This window comes from Microcaecilia unicolor, chromosome 1 (assembly GCF_901765095.1).
Source record: "Microcaecilia unicolor chromosome 1, aMicUni1.1, whole genome shotgun sequence".
NCBI lineage: Eukaryota > Metazoa > Chordata > Amphibia > Gymnophiona > Siphonopidae > Microcaecilia > Microcaecilia unicolor.
Genome location: NC_044031.1, coordinates 398888080 through 398909179, shown reverse-complemented (window position 1 = coordinate 398909179; position 21100 = coordinate 398888080). Strand labels below are relative to the sequence as shown.

Below are 21100 nucleotides of genomic sequence, written 5' to 3'. Positions count from 1 at the left end.
TCTCCCTTTTCTAATATCTGCCCTCCTGGTGTCTCCATCTCTCCCTTTTTCTAACATTGCTCTGTGTCCCCATCTTCCCCCTTTTTCCAGCATTACTTCTTTCTCTCCATCTCCCCATATTCCCATTGCCCCTTCCAGTAGTGCCTCTTCTAGTCCCTCCTCCTCCTCCCCATTCCAGTAGTGCCCTCTCTGTGTCCCTATCTCCTTACCCCCCTTTCTAGTGGTGCCCCTATCAGTGAACAGTGAAGAAAAAATGAGCTCAACCTATAGAGTTTATAACTGTGGTTTCTACGGGCTATAATAATTTTTGAAGCTGCTTTAGTGATATTCGATTGGCATGTCTTTTCTCCTCCAGCTGAAACTGCTTTAGACATGTTAAATTACAAGTTGGATGCAGTAGCTCATAAGTTTGCTTACTTTGTTTCGAGTGTTTAATAGTACTAGTAGTAGACGTAGTAGTGAAGGACGGAACGGCAATGACAACTGCGGGGGGGGGGGGGGGGGGGGAGCAGAAGCAGATTAACCAAACTGGCCTCCTTGCTTACTACGGACTAGATAGGTTGAGTAAGTTCCACTCCTGTCTATTAAACCTTGGGCAGCTTTCTTCTTTCTCCAGTCCCGCCCCCAACCCCGCCTCGCCTCGCCTCGCCTTGCCTTACATGTTTCGTCCATACTCCGTTGTGATTTTCACTGCCCTCTTGCTACTCTGAGTCCTGTCTCTTCCGCCCCTCTCGCCCATTCGCGTGGTCGCTCCTTTTTAAAGCCCAGAATCTTTCTCCCTCCGACACCGGCGATTCACACAGCCAGCCTTCTGCCAGCGTCGGGGCCTCTCTTCAGGCGGTCCCGCCTCCTCTAATGCAACGTCGTCCAGTCTTCGGCAGAGGTGGGAGGAGTCTGAGGGCGAGGCCCCGACTGGCAGAAGGCTGGCTGTGTGAATCGCCGGTGTCGGAGGGAGAAAGACTCTGGGCTTTAAAAAGGAGCGACCGCGCCGATGGGCGAGAGTGGGCGGAAGAGACGACTCGGAGTAGGTGCAAGACTCGCGCGGAAGGAGGCGGAGAAAGCCATTTGGCACTGCAGGAAAATAAACTGTTGGGTACAGTTTACAGGCTGAAAGAGGATTGGGAAGAGATATGGGTGGTGTTTTTGCAGAGGCGGAGGGGAGGGCGTTTTGTTGGGGTTACAGAGCCCCATTTCCATTGGGCGGTGGTAACTTATGCTGGGGCTGCCAAGCACGTTGTTTTTCCACATGAGTAGGAGGTGTTACTTTGAGCCCGCTAAGCCTTTCCTGGTGTTCTTGCTGGAGTGGGTCATGATTTTGAGAGTGGGAAGTGCTGTGTAGGGGCTGTTGAGCCCCATTTGTTGTTTTGGTGGAGGTGGGAGGTGCTACATTAATCCTCTATTGTAAATGTCACTGCAAGGCTTGCAAGCCACTGATGCCTAAGTTTAGGACCTAAAACTAACTAGGCTCCTAAATAAATTTAGACCTGAATTCATTCAGCTAACCTTAGACACCCAGTGCTGGAAATCAGAACAATATCTATTTTACCTTCATTCCCCTTGATCGGATAAGAAAATAAGAGGATACCTTTTTTTATTGGACATAACTTAATACATTTCTTGATTAGCTTTCGAAGGTTGCCCTTCTTCGTCAGATCGGAAATAAGCTTATTTCCGATCTGACGAAGAAGGGCAACCTTCGAATGCTAATCAAGAAATGTATTAAGTTATGTCCAATAAAAAAAGGTATCCTCTTATTTTCTTTTCCATGTTTTATTTTGTTTGATTTCTATTGATAACCTTAAGAGTGGACTAACACGGCTACCACACTCTACCCTTGATCGGATGAATGAATATAGTAAAACATATATTAGTAATGGACATTTAAAAAAACTAATACATTTTGTATAGAATAAGTAATTAAAACATGTCATAATATCTCAAAGACTAGTAATAAATTCCTATGTGTGTTGTAGTTAGTAAAGCTTTAATTTATTCAATTTGTATATTTGATCTGTTGTGGCGCATTGGAGTTTGAAGGTCAGGATGTGTTAAGTGTGTCAGCTGATAACAGAGGAACAAATGCATTCTGGCATTCATGTTTCATCTTAGTGCACCAGCTGTAGAAATAGTGATTTAAATTAAGAAACTGAGTTCAGATGAATTGGCCACCTCAAAGAAACTCGCTGTGCTTTGCATAATGTGATTTCAGTCTTCAAAGGATCACATTTAGGTTCATATTTCTTCTTCCATACAGTGAAATATGGTGGAGGAATCACAGAGAAATTTCCGCTCAGTGTATTATGAAAAAGTTGGCTTCCGAGGAGTGGAAGAGAAAAAGTCCTTGGAGATCCTGCTGAAAGATGACCGCCTCGGTGTGTGCCATGCCTTTCGTCTTCTTTTTGTTTTTTTTGGATGCTCATGCAAGTTTTGTTGGTATCATGGCTGGGCGAGCTTGGCTTTGTTGTTTGTGCTTCCAGATCTTGTGCTCTTAGAGCTTATTAGTTTTTTACATTTACATTTCCAATATAAATGTATAAGCAATATTCGTAAATCAAAACAAAGGATATTTCCAAATTACAACCAAAGAAATCTTTCCCCATTTAACTTTGTTCTCAATAGTTTGGGATCCAGGTACTAGGCAAAAATAAAAAGGAAAAACTTTATATCATTAGAGCTTCGAGAGCAATAACATACTCGCTAGCCGATTAATTAGCATATTAATATTGGGTGTCAGTAAGGGAGCCCTTGCACTTTCTTTAGAACTTACAAATTGTAGCAATTTTTGGGGGTCAAAGAAAGCATAATTATTAGGGTTTAGAGATACAAGTCACCTACAAGGAAATTTTAACTTAAATAATGCTCCTAGGTTGAGAACCCTTGGTTTATACACCAAGAATTCTCTCCTTTTTTGTGTATCCCTAGCCAAATAAGGAAAAACCTGGATTTTACTTCCCAAAAAAAGAGCATTAATATGATAAAAATAAATACGAAAAATGTTATTTCTGTCCGTCTCTAAGGCAAATGTCACCAAAAGTGTAGTTCATTCTGTCACCACTTCTAATGAGCTTTCCAGGAATTCAGTCCAATTTAGATCCAAAACAGACTAAGGTTGGCCATCTAATATTCTTGAAGTGCCTGTTATAAACTGGGCTCTAGCTATGGGCGGAAAGCCCTCTGCTGGTATTCCCAATATTTCACCAAAGTATTTTTTTTACATTTCCAAAGCAGGAATTAACGGTGATTTGGGGAAATTTAAAAACCTCAGATTGTTCCTGTGTCCTTGATTTTCAAGGTATTCAAGCTTATGTGCTTGAATATCCCTCTCCTTAATAAGCGTTGAAGTAACATTTTGAAGCTGGGTAACTTCTAATGCTGTGATCTTATTTGATTGTTCCTGGACACTTTCGGTCAAATTATGACAAGACTGTTTAAGTTCCAAAATTTCTCCCTTAAAGGAGTTAGAAATTATTAAGAAGGTAGAGTTCAAACCTTGGATAGCATCCCATAGCGACTCCAGCGTCACCACAGCTGACCTTGACAAACCACTGTTTCCACTGGAAGTCGCACCCCGAGCAGTAGACGAGGAGAGCGGCAATCCCTGCATCCCCTCCGTTGTTGTTCTGCTTGGGGTTGAAGCGCTGGTAGGCCCCCCTCACAGCACACGAGGGCTGCAGTTCGCCAATCACCTCCACCTGTTGTATGGCCGCCAGCGCCAAATCCCTTCTGGGTCGCGGGGGGGCTGTGTTGGAGGGAGGACTCAGCGACACTCCCTCTATGCTATGGTCGCGGAACCCATCAAAGCGAGCGTCTGCTCCCCGAGTGCTCTCACACCGAAGCTCTCCAAAGTCGTCTTGACGTGCAGGGGGAACTAAAGCCAGGTTCGAGGAGGTAGGAACCTTAGCTTTTCCTTTTCGTTTCCCCATACTAATATACAGGAAAAGTTCCTAGTGTCTTGTTGCTTCAGAGAGTCTGAGGAGCAAAGAAACATTCGCACTGCTCTAGACGCCATCTTGGATCCCAGCTCTTAGAGATTATTAGCATGGCAGTCAGTGTTGTGAGCTAGAGAGAGTGGGTATATTGATGAATCCCTTTACAGCCATCTGGCTTGGGCATTTTAGCCCTGCTGACCATCATAAATTGAACTGAACAAAATTGATTTCATATATGAGATGTACTGCTGCCTTGTTTTATGTTATGTACTCTTCCCAGTCTATGTCTCTCTCTTACCTGTTCTGCTGCTGTGTTTTATTTTAACTGTCTAGTCTCATGGTAAATTGGTTAGTTGCCTATGTGTAGGCCTTTAACAGAATATCAAATGTACATAATAAATAAATGGACAAGGGCTCTTATTTGACAGCCTGACCCTGGTGACAATAGTAATACTGCTAGAATTCACAGCCATTGTTTTGAAATCTGGACCATGGAGAACAAGAACAACAGGGGTTGGTCCTTCTCATCCTAGACACTGAAGGGTTGAGATTGGGGTGTTTGGGGGCAATGTTGGCTGGAGGGCTTAAGGGGGGAGGGATTGGATGGAAAGGGAGTCAGATGGTTGGGTGGAAGGGATTTAAGGGGATGTGATGCTGTGGAAGGGTCAGGGGTACGTTATTAATGGGGGATGATTGGGGGAAACTGGCTGCAGGATCAGGTTGTTCAGGCAGTTAAGCAGCAGTGATTTTTTTTTTTAAATAAAGCTGTGAACTGACTTAACACATTTAACAATGTGCAGGTTTTTAAAATCGCTGCTCCTTCTCAATGTGGGGAGACATCCGCATGCATTCTTGCCCCTATTTTACAAGAGGCTCTAAAATACTATGGGAATTCTCCATCTCCTGACCTGGACATGTGAATCCCCCTTTCTACATCCTAAAATCCACCCGTGTAGCGTACATATATAAGTGAAACAAACCCCTAGTTTATTGTAATCCGATCTGTATTTTTTAAACTGCAAAATGTGAAAAATGCACAAGGGTGTGAAGACTTTTACATGCACTGGATAGATGTGCATTCATGTGTGTCTCTCTCTCTGTGTGTGTATATATATATATATATATATATATATATATATATATATATACACACACACACACACATTTGTTTCTGCTTCTTGTAATTTATTCTAAGCTCTAAAACTCTTTATTTACCTTTCAGATGTAGAGAAACTTTGCACATTCAGTCAGCGTTTCCCCCTCCCATCCATGTACCGTATCTTGGTGTGGAAGGTCCTCTTAGGTATGGTATTTCCAACAATAGAGATGCTCTTAAAAGACCTCTGACAACATGTGGATTGGGTTGCTTTCGCTGAATAGGAGGGAGCTGACATATTGGCGTATTGTGCTCTGCTGCAAACTTTACAATACGGTTATCACAAGTACTTCTTTCCATGGGCTTTCAGAGGGAGAGCATGAACATACTTTCCCTTCAAAACTGGTCTTGTAAAAAGGTACCCACAGAGATTTGCATGTGCTCATTCTCTCAGTACTGTTTTCCTTGAAAACATGCATAGTTTTGAAAATGTAATCTAGGCATGCAATTTCTTCTGGCGTAAAGCATCCTCCTCCCCCTGACACTGACCCCAAAGGCAGGCAGACATACACCCTCGGATTCTATATATGGCACTAACAGAACTGTGCCAAAATTTAGGCATAGTGAACTGATGTTCATGCAACTAAATTGGTAGATAAGCTATCAAGTATGAATTAATGAGCCATAATCATTGCACTTAATTGCCATAATTGGAATTTGCATACACATCTTCTTGCATACCATTCTATAACATACAGTGCCTAAATCCTCTAGCATGCAACTCAGAAGGGGGTATGTGGCCAGGGAGGGGCATGAGCATTCCAAAAATATGAGCACTGTTAAAGAATAGTTATGTTTATGCGCTGAAATGCCATGAGTTTCATAAATTCCGGCACTCAGTTTTAGTTGTGGTAATCAGCTCCAAGTTCCATTCTATAAGGCATGCTCATCTCGGAGTGTCCTTTTATAGAATAGTGCTTAGTGGTGATTTTTTTCTGGCACCAATCTTTGATCACCATCAATATATATAAATGGCGAGTGTCGTACTCACTCGCAAATGCGCAGTAGAGACCCTCTCTGCCCCGCCCCACGTCAATACATGATGACGGGGGCGGAACAGAAAGGGTCTCTACTGCACATTTGCGAGGGACACCGCCGTCGCTAACGCTCCCCCCACCCGGAGTCGCCGACGCCACCCACCTTCCACCCGGTCGGGCCCTCGCTCCGCTATTGAAACAGTGAGGGCACGCAGCACACAGCTCTGCTGAGCTGCCGTCGGCCTTCCTTCTTCTCTGCCTGTGTCCCGCCCTCGACGACGTTACGTCACACGAGGGCGGGACACAGGCAGAGAAGAAGAAGGAAGGCCACGGCAGCTCAGCAGTAGAGCTGTGTGCCCTCGCTGTTTCAATAGCGGAGCGAGGGCCCGACCGGGTGGAAGGTGGGTGGCGACGGCTCCGGGGGGGGGGGGGTGGCGAACTCGGAGGGGGAGCGGCAGCAGCGAACTCGGTGGCGGGGGGGGGGGCTCCTTTCAACACCCCCCTTCCTATACTAGCCCGTTTTTACGGGCTCAAGGGCTAGTTTTATAGAATTTTCTCCATAATGCATTTTTAATCCACACACATGCTTTTTGCACAGGTAAAGGAGGATCTGTTTTCAGCCAATGTTTCTCGAGTAAATGTCTTTTGAAAATTTTCTTATCCTGCTCACTATACCTTTTAAATATGGCTCATTATGGGGGTAAATTTGTGAAAGTATTTTTTTGCATGTACATGACTTTAAATATTCATAAGACATTTTACAAAATTATCCCACACATACAAGTGCATGCTATGACATGAAGGCAGTTGTCAGTGATGTGAAAAAGACTTCCCCCATTTTTGCATATATGAAGAAATAATTCCCTGATTCACAAGATTATTCATTGAGATGCTCCGGTCTATATGTCAAATCTCATAGATCTACCACCCAGGAACTCTAAAAAAAAATCATCTCGTACACTCTTGAATCTCCACTTCCCCAGCTGCAAAGGACTAAAATATAAACTGACACATGCATCCAGCTTCTCCTACATAGGTACGCAGCTATGGAATGCGCTACCAACTGCTTTGAAAAAATTGCACGACCAACTTTCGGAAATCCTTGAAAACCCCCCTCTTTAATAGAATATACCATAATGATCCATCATTTGAACATTAGTACATTGCCGTGTTTACCTGTTGTTAAGATATTGATATCTTTATACATGATGCTTTTATGTACTATGCTTCCCATATTCTTATGAAATTATAACTATATATGTCATTCTGTCGTGGTGACCCCACGACGGAGCAATGTAAGCCACATTGAGCCTGCAAATGTGTGGGTAAATGTGGGATACAAATGCAATAAATAAATAATTTAATAATGCAAAAAAAAAATGAAGTAATTTATTAACTGTTAAGTATGTACTAGGGATCCCTGTGTTTCAAATGGTATTACATTTTATTTAAAGATCAAAAATTATTCAGTGTGACATATATACAGTAATAGAAGAAATTAGGAGGGGAGGGGGAACTTTCACACATCCCTGTACTTATATGTGTCCTGGGTGTAGGGTGTTTGTGGGATGAGTTTGGGCAGGGTGAAGGTGGAGTCGCAAAGTAAATGCATACGTTGTATGAAGCACAAACCTATGTAGTCATATTTTAGTTGTGGTTTCAGCTGTTTTTGTATTTAGTATTTTTATAAAGACATATGTGTTTTCTGTGTGTCTTTATGAAATAAGCTTAGAATATGATTTATCCAGTATAAAAGGGGTAACCCTACAACTGAAAAATAAAGAACCTCTCTTCTGATAGTGATACTCTATTTATTTAATATTCTTCCTGTGTATACTGCACTAAATAACAGTCTAGTTGACGACCGGTCCATGCTAACTGAGGCTGTCTTCCACACTTCATCAGGCATCCTGTTCTTGCTGACACTGGAGGAAATGGGAAGTGGACAAATTGCACATTAACTGACTGGCAGGCCCACATCAGTTAGCCGCTATTCCTGGAGCCTTGTAATATTCTGTAGTAGCCACGCTGCAGTGTAGTTAGAATAGCTTGTGCAGTTGGAGGAAAAACCTTTTACAAATCTTGGTCAATAATTATATTAAACAGGTAGCAGAAGTATATGCTTACCATAATGTGTGGAAGGCACGTTCTTCAGAGTTTTCTATGCTATAGTTTCTCTGAAATGACAACTCTGTTCTCCTGATGCATGGGAGGCTCTCCCACTAAAAATGCAGCTGGATTTTCCATGAACATTGGTACCATAGTACCACATTTTTCTACTAGATTTCAGCCTAAGACATCCACAAAGATGGCCTCTGATGTGGACGTAGAGACAAACTGAGCATCGAGTAGGCCTTCTTGTTTACCAGGAGACATGCCTAGCAGAAGGGTAAAATGAAATGATTAAAAGTAAGGTGTTTTTTCAGAGTGGCTGCAGTTTGGGGGAATATGAGCAGGAGCTGATATTCAAAGAAAATTGAGTGCTTGACCTAGGCAAATTGTCAGTGATACTTGAATACCTCCAATTTCAGTTGAAATTTCACCTAACTTTTCAGGTTCCTGAATTTAATCCTGTGTATGTTGGTACTTAACTCCCATTTGGGCTCCTCATGATTTTTGGTATTGGTCCTTTGGTTGACAACACTGTACACTACATTGCACCACATAGCACTTTTATCCTAATTAAACTAAAAATAGCAGGGATAGTAATCTGTTGGAGTGCTTCCTTGTCTCTCGCCTTTGGTAAGTCTGAGACCTGGTTAGGCCTGAACCATCTTTTTGGAACCAGTATGGATTCTGCAGCTTGAAGCATGGTTACAGCCTGAACCATCTTTTCTGCAAGTAAAACAACATGAACTCTGTGCATTTCTTTCCTGACTTCATTCACAGATATAGTGTTTATTTGGTCTTGCCTTCCAGTTTATGTCCTGGGAAGGAGTGGAGGAGCAAGCTTCAGAGATAGTATCTCTGGTAAGATCTGTGAACCGTGGAGGGAAGTTTGGTACTGCAAGACTACCACTGATAAGATGTTCTTGTTGGAAGCCCACAAGGCCTCTCATTATCATGATTATGCAACCTGCGGGTACGTGGTTGTGATTGGTCCATGATTGTCACCTGTGGACCTGGAGCGCTATGCTAGTGCTGGACTTGGAAAAAGAAAGGGAAGAACAAAAAAAGGGGGAAGAGAAGAGGATTTGATGGTGTGCACATCTCTCTACTACTACTACAACTATTTAGCATTTTTATAGCACTACAAGGCGTACGCAGCACTGCACAAACATAGAAGAAAGACAGTCCTTGCTCAAAGAGCTTACAATCTAATAGACAAAAATAAAGTAATCAAATCAATTAATGTGTACAGGAAGGAGGAGAGGAGGGTAGGTGGAGGCGAGTGGCTACGAGTCAAAAGCAATGTTAGAGGTGGGCTTTCAGTCTAGATTTAAAGGTGGCCAAGGATGGGGCAAGACATAGGGGCTCAGGAAGTTTATTCCAGGCGTAGGCTGCAGCGAGACAGAAGGCGCGAAGTCTGGAGTTGGCAATAGCGGAGAAGGGAACAGATAAGAAGGATTTATCCATGGAGCGGAGTGCATGGGAAGGGATGTAGGGAAAGACGAGACTAGATTGCTAGATCACCTGTGAACTGTGTTTCTGTGTGCCAAGTGTAGCCAAGGTGAAACTCAGGAGCTGACTTGGCTTCAAAGTCTGGCTGTGCTGACAGCAGCACCAGGAATGATTTGGTAGCTGATTTACAGCTTCCTTACAACTGAAGTGAACATCTGGCTGCCTTTCAGGGCAGGGACACGGACTGAGGCCTGATAATAGGAGCTTGCTGGAGTAGCTGAGCTCTGAAGAGGATCCACGTCGTCACCATCTACAGAGGACGCTGAGGACTACTGAGGGTGAGAGACAAACAGTTATTCCTCTGTTGCTCGGGGTCAGTGTCTGGTCTTTGCTTGTGAAAGACTAGTTGTCTTAGGACCTGTGGTCATTAATTTAATTCTGCTGCAAAGTTAGTAATTTCTTCTCAGGATAATTTTGTAGTGCTGAGGTACACCAACTGATAGTGGGATAGAAGTGGAGTAGGATCCACCAGAGCATACACTAAATGTGTGATGGGAGAGATAAGAAGAAAACCAAGAAAGAACAGAGCCCTGAAATCCAAGTGGGGGAAGCGTATCAAGGAGTAGGTGGTGATCAACAGTGTCAAAAGCAGCAGATGGCTTGAGAAAGATGAGAATAGTATTATAGGAAGGGACAGCCTTTTTGACAGACTTGTATAGTATAGTGGTTGATGAGAGGGATGAAACACGGGTGGAGAGAGTGCAAGAGTCAATAGCCTGAAGATTCCTAAATGTATAGGTGGAGATTGGATGGGACTGGGGAGGGAGGGTGTTTAAGTGTGAAGGTTATTAGATGGTGTTCAAAGACGGGAACAACAGAGGTGCAGAAACTGGAGAGTGAGTAGTTGGAAAAGAAGACAAGATCAAGACAGTGGCCATTCTGGTGAGTAGGGATAGTGGAGTACAGCTGCTTGAAGGAGGATGTTAAAGCACTGAGAGGCATAAGAGTCAGAGGGATCATTAGCATGAATGTTAAAATCACCAAGAATAAGGGAGGGAGAAGAGGGTTTGAGAAAGAAGGAAAGCCGTGAGAAAAAAGATAGAGACTTACAGGGAGTCAGTAAATGACTATTACTCAGACAGATAGAGAAGTGAATAGAAGGATGGAGTGGACTTTTAAGGAAGAAAAGCAGTGAGACTGAGGTCGAAGAAGTTGGTATCTACAAGAGAGTGAGAGCAGTAGTACAATACCACCTCCAAGGCCAACTGGGCGAGGTGTATGGGAGAAAAGGTAACCTCCATGACACAGGATAGCAGCTGAAACAGAGTCTTCAGTGCAAAGCCAAGTCTCAGTTAGTGCAAGCAGATGGAGAGTACAAGAGATAAAGAGGTTGTGGATGTAGGAAAGCTTGTTGGAGACAGATAGGCATTCCACAGGGCACATAAGAAAGACAGAAAAGAAGGGGAGAGAAGAGGAACAGAAATTAGATTGGAGGCACTGCAGTGTGATCTGTATAGGTAGGGTGAGAGCTGATTTGGAGGACCAGGATTGGGATTGATTTCCCCAGCAGAGAGCAGGAGAAGGAGCCAAGAGAGTATGGAGAAGAGTAGGAGAGGCATGACAAAGATTAGATGCACTCAGACAAAATGGAGATGGTTGAATGAAAGGAAGAAAATGTTGAAGCTTGAGAGCTGAGACGAAGGAAGAAGACAAATGAAGGAATATTGCGAAGACAATGAAAGCAAAAAGGGGCAGTGTAGACTTGAGCTATACAGTGGTTTCAGAAGGAGAAAGAGATTGGAAAGGAACAGTAGCAAGAAGAGAGATTGAACTGGAGTCATTGGGAATGGCAGAAAGGAAATAAAACCTGGAGAGAGAAAAAATGTTTTGTGGACCTGAGAGTCATCCCAGAGAACACTGGGAGGATATGCAGATGGGCTGCAAGTCCTCCACAGCACCTGGAAGGCAGCTGGTGGAAGCGCTAGGCCCCTGGAGCGGAGGCACTGGGTGACTCGGGGTGGACCTGGAAGGATATGCAGATAGGCTTCAAGTCCTTTACAGCACCTACGGTTCCCTCCTTCCATCACATATGGCTTGACTCTCTATATAACACCTGCTAATTGTTGTTCCACCCACTTAGTGGAATGTTCTCCCTACTTCAAGACCAAACCTTCCCTTGTAAAATTCAAGGGCTGCCTTAAAGCAAACTTATTCTCTCAGGCATTCCCATAAACCCATCCCTTTTTTCTGTAGGTTGCAGTCCTGTTCTTCCTATTTTTTTTTCTGCTGTTTTGCACTCTATACCCTCTCCTTGTAACCCTTTCGGCAATTATAATACTTTTTTCTCCTTCTCTTCCCATCTATTTCTCCCCTTTTTCACTGCTCTTTTTTACTCTGTTATGTGTTGGTCTAATTTTTGCCTTGTTTTGTTCTTTGATTTTTATATATCCTCATCCCCATTATCATTGATTTGAATTGTAAACCACTTGGTTGTTTTATGTACGCTTAGTGATATGTAAAATAAAATTGAACTTGAAAGAAGTAGGGTAAGTGTTGTGTTTCCAGTATTTATCCAGTAGACACCAGGCCTCATAGTCTGGTTAAATGGCTTAGCTATGACTATTCCTGGGTGTTTAGTGCTGATATAAGCTACTATCCAAATAACTATTCAGATAGGACAGAAACGTTGCTGTTCCAGATGTATCTGGCAAGCTATCTGCATAGTAGTGTGAATATCACCATTCTCCAAATAGCATGGATTTTCAGCACCCATGAATAATTTAAATACTATGGTCAGCATTTAAAACGCTGACCAGAGTTTAAATTTTTAGCATTGGGGATGCTGTATTGATTAATGATTAAAAGCTAAAATCGGAAGCCCTACTCAGAGCTACTGTTCAATTGTTGGAAATCTTGACAATCTGTTAAAAAACAAACAAACCCACACTCTTCTAATTTTGGATGTGAGAGGAGAAAACCCTATGCTCGCTGGTTACCAGCACACTCTACCTGTTTTAGATCTATTGAGTGGTTTACAAAATGCTAATCCATTGTAGGTATTTCTACAGGCGCAGTTGACCTTTTCACCTCCTATACCGATCCAACTTAAATGCCTAATCTCTGCAACACAACCAAACTAAAGCACGTAATAGACATAACACAACTCTTCCATTCTCTGATTCCCTAATGTGGCTGTGCCACATGAACTTGATCTAACCACAACATCACCCTGTATTTGTTCACACCGGAGCCTGCAAAGGCCTCTCCGGTACTATGTAAGCCACATTGAGCCTACAAATAGGTGGGAAAATGTGGGATACAAATGTAACAAATAAATAAATACCTGTTGCTGAATTGTAAGCTTGCATTTGAGCTGCAAAAAATCCCCTAATTGCTCTTGTGCTAACCCCCTCAGATAGATTCTGCACTGATTTTGCTTCTGAATCTTGATAAATATCAGGGAATGGGTGTGTTGTTGGCTGCAGTGTATTTTAATAGATCAGGTAAAGTGAAACTGATAACTGCTGCTGACAATTATCTATGTGCAAATACCAGTCTTAGCGCAGTTTATAACTAGATTAAAACTGCAACTGGTCAAGGTTTCAGTGCTGTTATGCTACTTGGAGCAGTAATGAATTCCACTTCTTGTGCTTGGTGTGTGTTGTGTAGGTATTCTTCCTCCTCACCGGGAGTCTCATGCACTGGTGATGATGTACCGTAAGGAACAGTACCAGGACATACTTCACGCCCTGCATGTCATCCAGGCCATCCAGGACTCTACAACAAAAGTGAACGTCCACTTGCACATGTATCTCCTGGAGGCAGGAAAGCGGTCTCACAGTCTGACAGGCCCTTTGGTAAGTACCGTCTCCTCTGGCCATGCAGCCCCAGCAAAAAAGGGGAAAAATTCCAGCATTAATTTTTTCCAGTAATAGACTGTAGCGATGGATAGAAATGTGTTGGATATTCAAAGGGATCTGGCCGGCTAAGTGAAAACTTATTTAGAGGTTAGAACAAAGCCTTTGAAACATGACCAAACATATTAGTTACCTAAATTTCCCTATGCGGCTAACTTTAAGCAACTCCAAATTCTATGTGGACCTGAATATCTTATATGACGTTTTGTAACATTGACTGCTAACTTTCTAACCTGGTATAGCAAGACTAAATTTGACTGGCAAGAGCTTCTCTCTCTATACCAGAAAATAAGGTCAGGTGGGATACGTAAGCTCCTTGCCTCCAGCCCAAAAGTGAAAGCAATTTTGGGGGGAGGATTTGATAACTTCCCAACTTCCCCCTTGCAAACACCTCCTTTTAGGAATCCCTCTTTGATAGCAAAAATAGAACGGAGCCAGTAGAAACCCCCTGAATTTTCCCCTCACTTCTATCCAAAATAAGTTCAGTGGGTGGGGGGAGGAACTAACAGCATTCCCCACCACCACTGTTTGCCTCCTCTCCTACTCAAGGGAAAAAGTCTGGGAGGAGTGTGAACTGACAGTCCCTAGTGCCCCTCCCATCTCCTAAGACCTTCCCAAGCTGAGCTGGGAGAAAGGCACAGCCTTACCATCTCCTGATTTGGCATCCAGTGTTGCTTTGACAATAACATTAAGATAGTCATTGTTAGAGCAATGGTGGATGCCAAGCCAGGATGAGGAAGGGCTGTATCCTCCTGCTGACTCAAATTGGGATGGTTGGTCCCTCTCTCACCATTTTTACCTTCAAGAAGGTGGAGAGGATCATGGAGGGCTGTTTGCAGGGCAGGAGAGACGGGTAGCAGGGGTGGGGTGAAGCTATACCTTTGATGGAAGCAGGGAGGGGTGGCATTTTATTGGGGTGGGTGAGAGAGGAATTAGCAGTCTTGCATTGATTCTCCATACAAGCCAGTTAAAGTATAGTTCTAACTGGTTAGAATGATTTTCAGCTGAATATCAACTAAATCTATCTTTGACCAGATAAGTTAGATGTTTGTTAAACTGTTTGTGAGCCTTTGGACCTAGGCTGAGAGGATCTGGGCCTAGGGTAGACCAACCAGGCACAAAGCAGTACCATGGCAACAAAGCCCCGCACACTCAGCACAATCCACTAGCACCTCCAGAAAAGGGAGATAGACCACTCAGGCAGATCTCACGGCCGAATGGGAACCCACTCGTACAGAGACCAAGCGTACGGGCCTCACGGCTAATCTGGAACAGAGTCATACATGAGGGAAGGGAGAAAAAAACAACGAGGGGTCCCAAAAGGGACTAAAGTGTATGCAACACACACAGTGCTAGCTAGTGACACAAGTGAAGGACGACAGACAAAAGCTGGCAGGTACAGGCTACAACCAGAGAAAGAGAATGCAAACAATGGCTAGGCAGAAACACAGGTAGCAGAGGCAAAGCCCACAGAGAAAATGGGAAAGCCGAGGACAGAAGGGAACTCGGACTTTATAAGAGCGAAGCTCCACAGGAACACTCTAGGCTGTACCATACAGCACTCAAATACACTTGGCTATCCCACACAGCGCTCAAGGGAAGCCACTCACAGGAACACTCGAGGCTGTACCATACAGCGCTCAAGGGAAAAAGGGAAGCACTCACAGGAACACTCTAGTTTGTACCATACTGGGTACAAGGGTAAAGGGAAGCCACTATAGGAATACACAAGGCTGAGCCACAGAGTCAAATAACAGACACTAGAGACAAAGGGAAAAGCAAGCAAACAGGAAAGGCTGCCTTTACAAACAGATAAAGGCAAAGTTCGCTGGAATCGGGAGACAAGCACAGCAGACAAAGCATAAAAGCAGGCTGAAGGGCTGCTTAAACAAGTCAGGAAGAAGCAGGGCTTACGCTGCAGTCAAAGGATTAAAGCTAACAAAGGGGAAAAACAAACAATGTTCTTACCAGAAAGTCAGCACACAGCAACAGAGCACCCACAGGTGCAGGGAAGCAGGGTAATCAGTAAAAGCAGCTTAGCTAGGGAAACGAACAAGCATAAACTGGGCACAACCAGCACACAGAGAAGCTACGAGCAATGAGAGGCGTAAACAAACTCCCACAATAGCACGGTGTGCTACTAGCACAGGCAGAGAGGGTAAAAGGCTTCAGCTGACAGGGATCAACGCTAAAGCATGGGCTGTAGGGAAAGGTAGGTTTAAATAGATCTGACTTCTGACGTCAGCTCAATCCCTAACAGGCCAATCAGAAGCGAGTCCCAGTCATTCCCCTGCCCTGCCTGTCTAGCAGAATCATAACAGTGTTTTGTTCCTCATTTAGAATGGGGGTGAATTTAAAAAAATAGGAAGGAAGGGAGGCATAGGTTGGCTAAATTCTATTCCCAATTTTTGTTCAGTAAATAATCTGGTAATTTGATAGATAAACTACATTTCATCCTCAAAGAAATAACAGTTGACCATTTTGTTGACATTGCAGTAGGAACAATATTCCTATTTCTACCACTGCTTATTTCTGTAGTGTTACAGACATATGCAATGTTGTATGTTTTCACAGATTCAGCCAAGACTTTTCTTTAGATTTGTATCAAATCCTTTATCATGAAAAGACATATGTGTATTTTTGGTCAGAAATTAAGAGAAAAAGAAAAAAATAGTTCCCCATTCTGGTGGGGGTATATAAACATATTACCTACGAGTAGAAACGCAACACCCCCCCCCCCAAAAAAAAAAAAAATGTTTAGAAGTGTATGTTAAGATTTCTTTATCTTTGGAATTGGGGATTTGCACCAGCGGGATGTCCTTCTGTTTTGTTACCAAATGTTGTATTCTTTGCTGTTGTGCTTCCTTACCGTGTTGTTGTTGTCTGTCGTTTTGACACCTGGTTCTTAATAAAGACTTTTCAAAATTAAAAAAAAGAAAAAAAAAATTCCTCAGGTGCTTGTATAAATGGCAGCTTTGTGTCTTGTATCGCAGGATCCAGAAGATGAAGCATTCTTGGCCGTCACTAAAGCTATGGAGGAAATGGTGGACAATGATGTGGACTGCTATTGGCTTAGTAGGAGTTTTGTGAGCCTGCTGAATACCAAATATAGAGATTCATTGCCACAGCTGGTAAGACTTTCCTATGGTACTAGGTGGTAGGGTGTGGGCATTAGGGGAATAGGAAATAGAGCCGGCATGCAGGAAGGTAGATGCAGTAAGGCTGCAAGACCATGGAACAACCAACGGAGAGAACAGTATTACCACTTTTACTCCATTGTACTGTCACAAGGCACTGAAAAGGAGGTTGATGTGTATTGGAAAGATGATTTCTCAATTATGTGTCTCCCCCCACACACATCCCCCAGTTAACTGCTTTATCACCACTCTTCAGCATTTCCTGTCATTCCCAAATCTTCTGTCTTTTATTTAGACTTAGCTCACACCTTTTTCAGTAGTAGCTCAAGGTGAGAGTTATATTCAGGTACACTAGGTATTTCAATATTTTCCTGTTCCCAGAATGCTTTCAATCTAAGTTTATACCTGAGGTACTAGAGGGTTAAAAGTGACTTGCCCAAGATCACAACGAGCAACTTCAGGATCTGAACCAGGTTTCCCTGGTTGTCGGCCCATTGATGGCTACACCTGGTAGTTCCACTAATTGGGATTTAGCATAGTTTAGCAAAAGCTATCACAGAATATGAAAGTGAGAAAGTAACATGGATGAGAACAAAAAAATGTACCATATTTTGAGAGAGAATGTTTTTGAAGCACAGTTTTTCCACTATTACTTTTTGAGCCTCTTGATAGTGCAAACCACAGTGTTTTAGGATATGAAGACTTCAAAGGTTTCCTTTTAGGTTTTCCTACAAATCAGCAGCCTTTGTTCCCAGTGATTGCATTACAACCCATGAGAACCAGTTTGATTCATCAGGGAAGAAATAGTCACAGATCTTAGTCATAGACCCCTATGCCCACCCTTCCAGCTTGCTCAAACTTAAACTTATCAGAGCCATCCAGTGGCTCAAAGGCAGAACACCAGCAAATCCAGACTCGCTGATGAAAGATGCGTTAAAATGAACCCTGTTCTGAATGTTGAGCCACATGCCTCAGAATGCACAAAAGTTTGACAATTCCCCTACCCTAGATCTGTCTTCAATAAATTGGACTATTTGGAAGTGATTTTGAAATATTAAGAATGCAGGTATTTCTTGGGCCTAATTTCACTCCATTATGCTTGCTGCATTTGATAGTTAACTTTCTGGTAGAGCCAGTGAATGAAGCAGTGGAAAAAAAGATTGGACCTGTGGAAAAAAAGATTGGACCTATCATCAAATACCATCCTTCAGGAAAAGAGAGTACCTAGTTCAAATGGGCATATGTCCTTTTGTCAGTTCTGAGTCTCCCAGAACTGTAGAGTCTTTGTTTCAGATACTACTTTAGGACCTGCTGTTCTCATTCCCTGCATTGTAATTGTGCCTTTGTAATACAAAATCATGACAGTTACATAGTTTTGCAAGTGAATAAACTTTTTTTTTGGGGGGGGGGGCAATCTGTTACTACCTACTTTGGTGAAAAGTATTTGTGTATTTTTCACTCTGTGGACTTAATATTGAAAAGAAAAGCATGTGTTTATGTACTTTCACTTTTGAAAATTAACTGAGGAAAAGCACCCACACACATTTGTAACAGTTAACTTGTATGTACACTTTTTCTGGTAAAATATTTGCATGCTTTTGAAAAAACTAAAAACTATGCACATAGATCCAAACCCTGTTTCCAGGAATGCTCTCCCCGCTATAGTGAGTAAAAGTGTGCACAGGATAGGTTAGTGAATTACAGTGCACTCCTGTTAAGAGCAAGGGCTCTGGACTGAAGTTTTACTTGCACTTAACTGGAGCGTGCACATAACTGAAGTGACCTTATTCAAAGCATCTAGGTGCACGTTTGTTCAACTTTTTCAACTCACAGGTTGTTCAGCTTTTAAGCCGTTAATCCCATTTTACCGTTTAGGTGCACGGTTGTTCCACCACTGCTACAAGCTGCTCGATCACACGGGTGAGGAAGAAAATGGTGAGCACCCTCCCTCCTTCAGTCCCAGCCATGTGACCCATGCAGCTGCCCATCACAACACTGTGAACCAATGAGGGAGAGAGAGAAGAGAGGCAGGACCACCCCTCCAACTTTATTTGCCCCCAGCTTCATGATGTAAAACTGCCATGCTATGAAGCTGGGAGCCAATGAGGTTGAAGGGGTGATCCTGCTTCTCTCCTCTTGCTCCTTCATTGGCTCGTAGCGTTGTTATGTGCAGCTGCATGCCTATTGTGGCATTAGAACCTCACGGGACGGGGAGTAAGTGAGGGAGGGTGCACTTAAACGGAGTGATGTTGAAAGAGCCAGTTGAAGCATTTTACTTAATGGAGTGTGCCCTTATCGCTGGTGTGCCAAATCGATATTAGAAAAAATGTGGGACTGTAAGTTTCCATAACACATAAGAGGAGTGTGCACTTATCTTACATGCTCGTAAGTGTAGTGCGCTGTATATAAAAATCCATTCCTGCAGGTTAAGCCCTGCTCTTATCCACAGAAATGTTTTGGAAATTACCCTCTCTATTCCCTCTGATATTAACTGTCCAGACTGTGGTGTGCAAGTGTTCATTGCATACAAGTCTTTTGCAGCCTGTAGTTTGAGAAGCCCAGTCTCAACTTGTCATCAGATAAAAGAAACATTTTTGGAATGTTGCTGTTTACCTACTTTGAAGTTTTGCAAGCTCATTTTCTCTTTATCCTGGAGCAGTGAGTAGTAGTCTGTACATAAACAGTTGTTCCTTTATTTTTCTTCCACAGCCGAAGGTGTTTGAGCACTACTTGAGCCTTGAAGACAGCCGACTCCTGAGCCACCTGAAGGTGTGCTCTGCACTGAGCAGGCTGCCTTATGACCTCTGGTTCAACAGGTGTTTTGCAGGATGCTTGCCTGAATCTAGCTTACAGAGGCAAGTGCTCTTTTTAAATATTCATTTTTATTAAGCCTAAAAACTGAGTCACCTTTTTACCTTGTTTATATGTCATCACACTTTCTGTTTTCTCCTTGGATATATAGAAATGCAATGTGCTCTGTATTGGAAGGAAAGCGAATAGAAGCACCGTGGCACAGCAGAGAATGTAATGCCCCCTTAGCCCTCCAAGCACTAATATGCCATGAGGCATATTTTCAAAGCACTTAGACTTACAAAGTTCCATAGGTTACTATGAGGAGCATAATCGAAAGGGACGTCCAAGTTTTGTTGAGGACGTCCTCACAAAATGTCCCGATGGAGGGGGCGGGGAAAACTGTATTATCAAAACAAGATGGATGTCCATTTTTCGTTTCGATAATATGGTCAGGGACGTCCAAATCTTGAAATTTAGGTCGTCCCTAGAGATGGTCGTCCCTAGACTTGGTCATTTCTGATTTTCGGCGATAATGGAAACCAAGGATGTCCATCTCAGAAACGGCCAAATGCAAGGCCTTTGGCCGTGGGAGGAGCCAGCATTCGTAGTTTACTGGTCCCCCTGACATGCCAGGACACCAACCAGGCACTTTAGGGGGCACTGCAGTGGACTTCATAAATAGCTCCCAGGTACATAGCTCCCTTACCTTGTGTGCTGAACCCCCCAAACCCCCCCCCAAAACGATTTACCTTTGATAAAACCATGTTGTCTCGGATCTTGCAACTTATTGGCTTCCAGGAAATTCACTATCCTTTCCTTCAGCATCGCTTCCATTGCTTTTCCAATAACCGAAGTGAGGCTTACCGGCCTGTAGTTTCCAGCTTCTTCCCTATCGCCACTTTTGTGAAGAGGGAACACATCCGCTCTTCTCCAATCCCACGGAACCTCTCCTGTCTCCAAGGATTTATTAAACAAATCTTTAAGAGGACCCGCCAGAACCTCTCTGAGCTTCCCCAATATCCTGGGGTGGATCTCGTCCAGTCCCATGGCTTTGTCCACCTTTAGATTTTCAAATTGTTCATACACATTCGGTTCCGTGAACGGTGCTATATCCACTCCATTCTCATATGCACTTTTGCCAATCAATCGTGGTCCTTCTCCAGGAGTTTCTTCACTGAAAACAGAACAAAAGTATTTGTTTAGCAAATTTGCTTTTCCTTCATCATTATCCACATAGCGGTTCGCAGCATCTTTCAATCTCACAATTCCATTTTTAGTCTTCGTCCTTTCACTAATATACCTGAATAAATTTTTGTCACCCCTCTTTACATTTCTAGCCTCCTTTTCAGATCTGCGTCTTAGAATTTACATGCATCACTTTAGGTTATATTTCAGGTTCAAGTTTAATCTTCAGTTCCTGTTCAGGAGGACTTCGTGTTCAAGTTCTTCCAGTTGGATTTTCCTTGAGTTGAAACGATTTTGTGTTACAGTGAGCTGCTGCTTCCTCTCCCCCCCCGTTTCGGCGGTGGCTGGATTGATAACTAAATTATGCCAGGGCTCCCTCCTGCTTCGTGCGGCAATAGGGTAGCTTTGTATCCCTCCCGCTTTGGCGGTGTTTGGGTAAGCCAAC

The 21100-nt window shown here is 43.2% G+C and overlaps 1 protein-coding gene across 2 annotated transcripts in view; it reads left to right on the top strand.

Moving 5' to 3' along the window:
- The first annotated feature begins 900 nt into the window (after positions 1 to 900).
- LOC115475416 (TBC1 domain family member 7) overlaps positions 901 to 21100 on the top strand; it is a 47148-nt gene continuing 26948 nt past the window's right edge. Inside the window, exons 1-6 of one of the 2 annotated variants that reach the window (XM_030211124.1) lie at positions 901 to 1024; positions 2255 to 2372; positions 5152 to 5232; positions 13293 to 13480; positions 16534 to 16671; positions 19387 to 19532. In XM_030211124.1, the coding sequence (XP_030066984.1) occupies positions 2261 to 2372; positions 5152 to 5232; positions 13293 to 13480; positions 16534 to 16671; positions 19387 to 19532 (665 nt within the window). In that variant the 5' untranslated portion in view covers positions 901 to 1024; positions 2255 to 2260. Of the gene's footprint in view, positions 1094 to 2254; positions 2373 to 5151; positions 5233 to 13292; positions 13481 to 16533; positions 16672 to 19386; positions 19533 to 21100 lie in introns of both variants that reach the window. The other variant, XM_030211115.1, reaches the window with a different exon arrangement.